Source organism: Humulus lupulus, chromosome 5 (assembly GCF_963169125.1).
Source record: "Humulus lupulus chromosome 5, drHumLupu1.1, whole genome shotgun sequence".
Taxonomy (NCBI): Eukaryota; Viridiplantae; Streptophyta; class Magnoliopsida; order Rosales; family Cannabaceae; genus Humulus; species Humulus lupulus.
This window is the reverse complement of record NC_084797.1, coordinates 75,318,488-75,324,711: the sequence shown is the minus strand read 5'-3', so window position 1 is coordinate 75,324,711 and position 6,224 is coordinate 75,318,488. Positions and strand designations below refer to the sequence as shown.

The window sequence follows — 6,224 nt, the reverse complement described above, 5'->3', positions numbered from 1 at the left end:
TGTATTCCAAACTAATAGTTTTGCCTTAGTAGTTAGTCGACAGGTCAGGCCCGATGTAAATTTAGGTGCAAAGATTGATAATTGTGGTCTATCTCGGCGGTTCTTAGCCCGTCAAAAATGGATACCCAATCTCGGCAGGCTTATCAAATCTCGCCGAAAGTGATCATTTTCCAACCATCTGTGGAGAAGTCTTGACGGGCTTAGCCCGTAGAGATAGAGGCAATCTCGACGAACCTATTCGAGCCCGCCGAGATAAACTTCAATCTCGACAGGCACAAGATTGAATATGAGCATAGTTTTTTTTTTCTATTTCCCCTTATTATATTTCATTGATTGTATCATATATGCTCATATAATGGGTATAGTCCCCCTGTTTCAACATACTATCCACAATTTAATATATCACAACAAAACATTCAAACATTATCGATCACACAATATATTTCATCCTTATTTCTCTACACACAATTCCACAAGTTCTAATTCTTCTCTACAATTTATTAAACTTACACATAATTGTTGACTGTGATTTTAGCCAACGACGTGAGAACGTCAAATACGACAAGCCTTCAAGAGAATATAAACGACAACAGATAGTTTCAATCAACGAAAATAAATAACACGAGATTTTTATAGTGGTTCAGCCCCGATAGTCGGTAATAGCCTAATCCACTTAGAGATTTTATTACTGTATTCACACTCAAGATCAGATGAATCCATGTCAACTGAGTTTCTTCAGTGCAAATATTCCATAATACAAAAAAGGGTTTCTCTTAGGAAGCACACACTTTCTCTCTCTAGAACACAGATTCACTCTCAATTTGCCAAAAAGTCTCGTTACGATCCTCCCAACCCTCTATTTATAGGCTGGGATCTCAACTGATATCCCCTTTAGATCGGGATATTTTATTATTCATCTTATATTTATATTACAAGAAATGTTTAAAATACAACTAATTCCTCAATTTGAGTGAGGAGTGAGAGATTCCCGGGGTGCTTAGACCAATTCTTGTCAAAGTCGTTCCGGGGATTTTGACGTAGTCTCACATGCATCCTGATTACTCCTTCAAACTTTCCGTGGACCAAAGGTGGTATATGCATGGCTCTCCTCGGACCAAAGGTCATGCAAGCTTGGTCCTCCTCGGACCAAGGTGGTCCGAGCCAACTTTCTTGGCACCTCACCTCGGGTAGGTCCGAGGCAATTCTCTTGGCTTCTTTCCTCGGACAACCTTGAGGCAACCTCCTCCATGACATGTCCGATCGGACATGATAACCTTCTCCTCGGACCAAGGTGGTCCGAGGCATCCTTCTCATGCTTTCTCCTCGAACCAAGGTTGTTCGAGCCAACCTTCCCCCTTGTTTCTCACCTCGGACAAGCCCGAGCATGCCTCTTCCATGGCATGCCCGATCAGACATGATGTCCTTCTCCTCGGACCAAAGTGGTCCGAGCCACCCTGACTGGCACTTCACCTCGGACAAGTCCGAGGCATCTCTCCTCTTGGCATCTTCAACTATGTTCGATCGGACACCACATGGCCTTCCCTTGACTGAAATCTAAGTCCCAATTCTTGGCTTGCATGGGACCTCTTTCCCTTAGCCTTCTTACCTCAGACACAACCGAGCCAAATGCTTGAGAGGCTCCCAAGCTAAGGTTCGATCGGACCTCCTGCCTTTATCCCTCGAACCAAAATCCAAACCCCTCCTTCAATCTTCTTGGACTTGGATTCAAACCAATCACTTGGGTCTTCAAACTGGGGTCTGAGCCAAGCACTCCTTAGGCCAAATATTCTCCTCGGCCGGGTGTATTTGACTTGGCTATGCATCTCTCAAGCAGTCCAACTTCTTAACTGATGTATTAGGCCACTGCTAAGCCAGATCACCCAACTAACTCATGCCATGTGTTAATTTTATTGCCAAATCATTCTTTCCAAATTTTTGGGATAACTAATATAACAATATGTAGTAAAGTTTGTGATAACATATCTTTCATTCAACACGTGTTAACGCCTTCCAAATTCACCTTCAATTATAACAATAATTTTTTAAAACTTTAACTAAACAATCAACAAACAAATTTTTTTTAAAATTATATCTCTATAACTAATAAACTAAGAAAATGGAAACTTTTAAAATGCAAATTACACTAAAATAACCAAATTAACTTATAACTTTATTCAACAAAATGTTTAATAAACACATTACATAATTTGCACTATTTAAAAAATTAAATCTATTATCTATGTAATTTTCGACCAAAAATAAGAATAAATTGTAAAATATTCAAAACAAATTCTATATTAACCTCATTTTAGAATTATTATTTACTAATACCACCTAACATATTTAACATAAGATTATACAAAAAAAAAATACAATTCAAATTTTTTTTTTATTAGAAAGAAAATATATTGCACCAAAACAGAATACAAACCACAGTTCTAGGAACTAAGACTCAACAAACAACATTACAAATGTTGAATATAATCAACCAATCTCAACTCATCAGCTTTCAGCTTTGATCTAACTAAACCAAACAACCTGTCTTTAAGACCCATAAGAATCAGAGAGTCCACTTTCAAAACAGAAAAAGAGTAAGAAGAAAAAACACAAAAATTTATGTTTATCCAAATATAATAAACAACAGCTGCTAGGACAGCAGCAACAATCCTTTGGTGAAGCCCCCTAGGTCTCCCTTCCATCCAACTCTGCCAGCCTGAGTACTGAGAAGGCCAAATCGCTTGACCCAGCCAAGATTGAATCTGATGCAGCACCTGCTAGGAGAAGGCACAATCAAAGAAAAGATGGGCATGAGACTCAACTTCCATATCACAAACAGGCATAAACTAGACTCAACCCGGACATGGTATTTAATCAAGTTAACCCTTGTAAGAAGATGGCCTAAAACCACTTGCCATATAATAAATCTGTGTTTTGGAATTGACAACTTACACCAGACCACTTTAGCATAATGAACCTTATCCTTTTAAACCAACTGGTTATATAAGCAAGAAGGGTTTAATTTGCCTTTGTGAACCGAAGCCAACAAAGAATCATAAGAGAAAGCATCTCTCAACTTAATAATCTTCCTCTAATACAAGCTCACATTAGATTTAAGGCTGTAAGCCCAGAAATTTTTCCCTTTGAGATAGATGGCTGCCACCCATTTGACCCATAAAGAGTTGAAACTGCCCATATGTATTTGGCCATCAATATTGCATTCCATTTAGACCTTTCTTTAAAACCAATACCCCCCAAGCTCTTAGGTAAACACACCTGCTCCCAGGATGACAGATGCACCTTACTCCAGTTGCCCTTTGCTCCCCAAAGGAAGTTCCTGCATAATCTATCAATCTCTTGAATAATATTAGGAGGAAGAAAAAAAATATTCATCAAATGAGCCCTAATACCCAGAAAAACTAATTGAATAAGCTGAGATCTTCCAGCAAAAGAAAGGTGCCTACTAGACCATGTATGTAATCGGCTTTGAATTTTTTTAAGAATTAATCCACACTCTTCAACCTTCCATTTAGTAGGTCTAGGAAACATAACCATATATTTTAGCGGGAAATAACCCTCCTCAATCCTTAAGCACTCCATTATTCTCCTCCTTTCATCCAAATGAACACCACCAAAATAGATGTGAGACTTAGATAAGTTCACAGTGAGACCAAAATCCTGACTGAATTTGCTAACACCAGCGTAAAGAATTTGAACAGACCTAAAGGAACCCTTGCAAAAAAGAATGAGAACATCCGCAAAGCAAAGGTTGACAAGATTTAGCTTTTTACAGAGCAGGTGAAATCTGAAGTCCTTGTGTTGAGCAGCCTGAACAAGCAATCTAGTAAGATACTCCATAATCAATACAAATATAAGAGGAGAAATGGGGTCTCCTTGACACAGACCTTTCATTCCACTGAATCCCCCATGTAATCTGCCATTCAGTAATAAAGAATAATAAGCCCCTTTCAAACAAACCATGATCCATTGGATAAATCGACTAGGGAAATAGTAAGCCTTCAATAGATCCTCCAAGAAATACCAATCAATGGAATCATAAGCCTTGCTTAGATCCATCTTTATCAAGCATCTAGTTGAAATATTATTCCTGGAATAGCCTTTGAGGAGATCTTGGAGAATGAAAATATTGTGAGCCAAAGATCTATTCTTAATAAAAGCTCCCTGATTCTGATGAGTAAGCAAAGGGAGAACAGTGGCCAGTCTCATACAAAGCATCTTCGAAATACATTTCTATAATGTGTTACAACATGCTATCGGTCTATAATCTGTTGCTGTAGAAGAGTTATCAATTTTAGGAATAAGGGTAATAATTGATCTGTTAAGAGTTGTTAGTAATCGGCCAGTTTAAAAAAAATTCAAAACAGCAGTAGAAATCTCATCCCCCAAGTCTCTCCACATGTATTTGAAAAAACCCGAACCAAACCCATCAGGACCAGGACTTTTTACAGAGTGAATACTAAACATGGCCATTTTAACATCCCTCTTCGAAAAAAGCTTAACTAAACTAAGTTGTTGTTCTAAATTCAAAATAGAGCCAAACTTAAAACAATCTTGCTGAATCCTAGAAATAGATGAACTAGGACTACCCATAAACCCCTTAAAATGATTGATAAAATGATTAACCACATCATCATAACAGTCAACAATCTTACCATGCTTATCCAAGTAGGCTTTAATCCTATTACAAGCTGACCGCTGCTTTAGACTAGCATGAAAGTAGGACGTATGGTTATCTCCAAATCTCAGCCAAGTGATCTTGCTCCTTTGCCTAAGAAAACTCTCATACATTTTGGATAGCCGGGCAAATTCTAAACACGCTTCATGTTTAGCTTGCTGAAATCCTGTAGAGTGAGGTTCCTGCTGAAGCATAAATTAAGCATGTTGAAACTTTTCCTTGGCAGTTAAGTAGCGAACTGTGACATCACCAATTTGTCGATTATTAAATTTAGCCAAAACTCCCTTCATTCTGTTCAGTTTCTGAACAATTCCAAGAAGATCAGTTCGAAAAACCTTCATAGACCAGCTTTTAAGAACATTGTCTCTAAAATCCTCATGTTTAGACCACATGTTAAAAATTTTGAAAGGTTTTACCCTGAAATCTGACTAATAATTGTCTTGATAATGTAATAACAATGGTCCGAAAGAATATCCCAATTAAACCGAGCCTCTGAGATTGGGAAAGCATCAACCCAAGCTTCATTAGTAAGAGCCCTATCCAATTTAGAGAAGATACGGGACCCTTCCATCAGCTTGTTAGACCAGGTATAATGAGCACCAATCCTATGAATTTCAGTCATCAAACAACTAGCCCTACAACTACGAGCATCTACCATTTCCAGAACCATTATAGGCCTACCTCTAACTCTATCATCAAAATCAAACATTTCATTAAAATCACCAGCTACTAACCAAGGCTGGGCAGGAAACAGAAGTGAACACATAGCCTGCCAAAGTCTCTTCCTCTCCTCAATCGTGTTTCTGCCATATATCACTGTCAAGCAGAACTCCTTAGTAATCCCCATGATCTTCACACAACAATGAATGAAATGATCCTCAGCCCCAAGAACTATATCACTTCTCCAAACCAGTAAAATTCTTCCTTCTACAACCGGAACTGAATAGAACTCCTAACCCCTGAAAACTAATGTCATCATTTACTCAATCTTAGAACCCCTAAGTTTCGACTCAAGAAACACCCATAACCCAATTTTATTGACTCTACAAAAATCATATAGAGATTTCTGCTTATTCCTCTTATTTAGGCCTTTAACATTCCAGCAAAGCAGATTTCCTCCTTCCATTAGAATTTTTTTAACAATCTTTCCCTGTTTTGAAACCTCTAATTGACATTCCTGTAACACTATATTGGTTATTCTTACTAGGTTGAGACTCCTCATTTACATGTTTAGCTCCAATAACTCTTTTAGGCGTAGTCCAAACCGGTTCCTGGTCTTCTATAATGCTACGAGTCTCCTTCACAAGATCAGAAGATGGCTCCAAAACAATCTCATTTTGAATGGGAATTATGGTCAATTTTTCTGAACCTAGTTTTAAGTCCTTCTGTTTAGGCTCACCCAACTCCTCTACTGCATCTATTTGATCCACATTTGGTTTCCAAACTGTTTTCTGCTCCCTCCTACAACATGCAGCAACATGCCCTAGGCTTTTGCAAGTCGCACATTTAGTATGCAACCATTCAAACTCAA

At 38.2% G+C, this 6,224-nt stretch overlaps 1 protein-coding gene across 1 annotated transcript; it reads right to left on the bottom strand.

Moving 5' to 3' along the window:
• Positions 1 to 4,362: 4,362 nt before the first annotated feature.
• Positions 4,363 to 4,806, bottom strand: LOC133779227 (uncharacterized). The gene has a single exon (XM_062219215.1). It carries the CDS (start codon positions 4,804 to 4,806, stop codon positions 4,363 to 4,365), a length of 444 nt encoding a protein of 147 aa, XP_062075199.1.
• Positions 4,807 to 6,224: the final 1,418 nt, after the last annotated feature.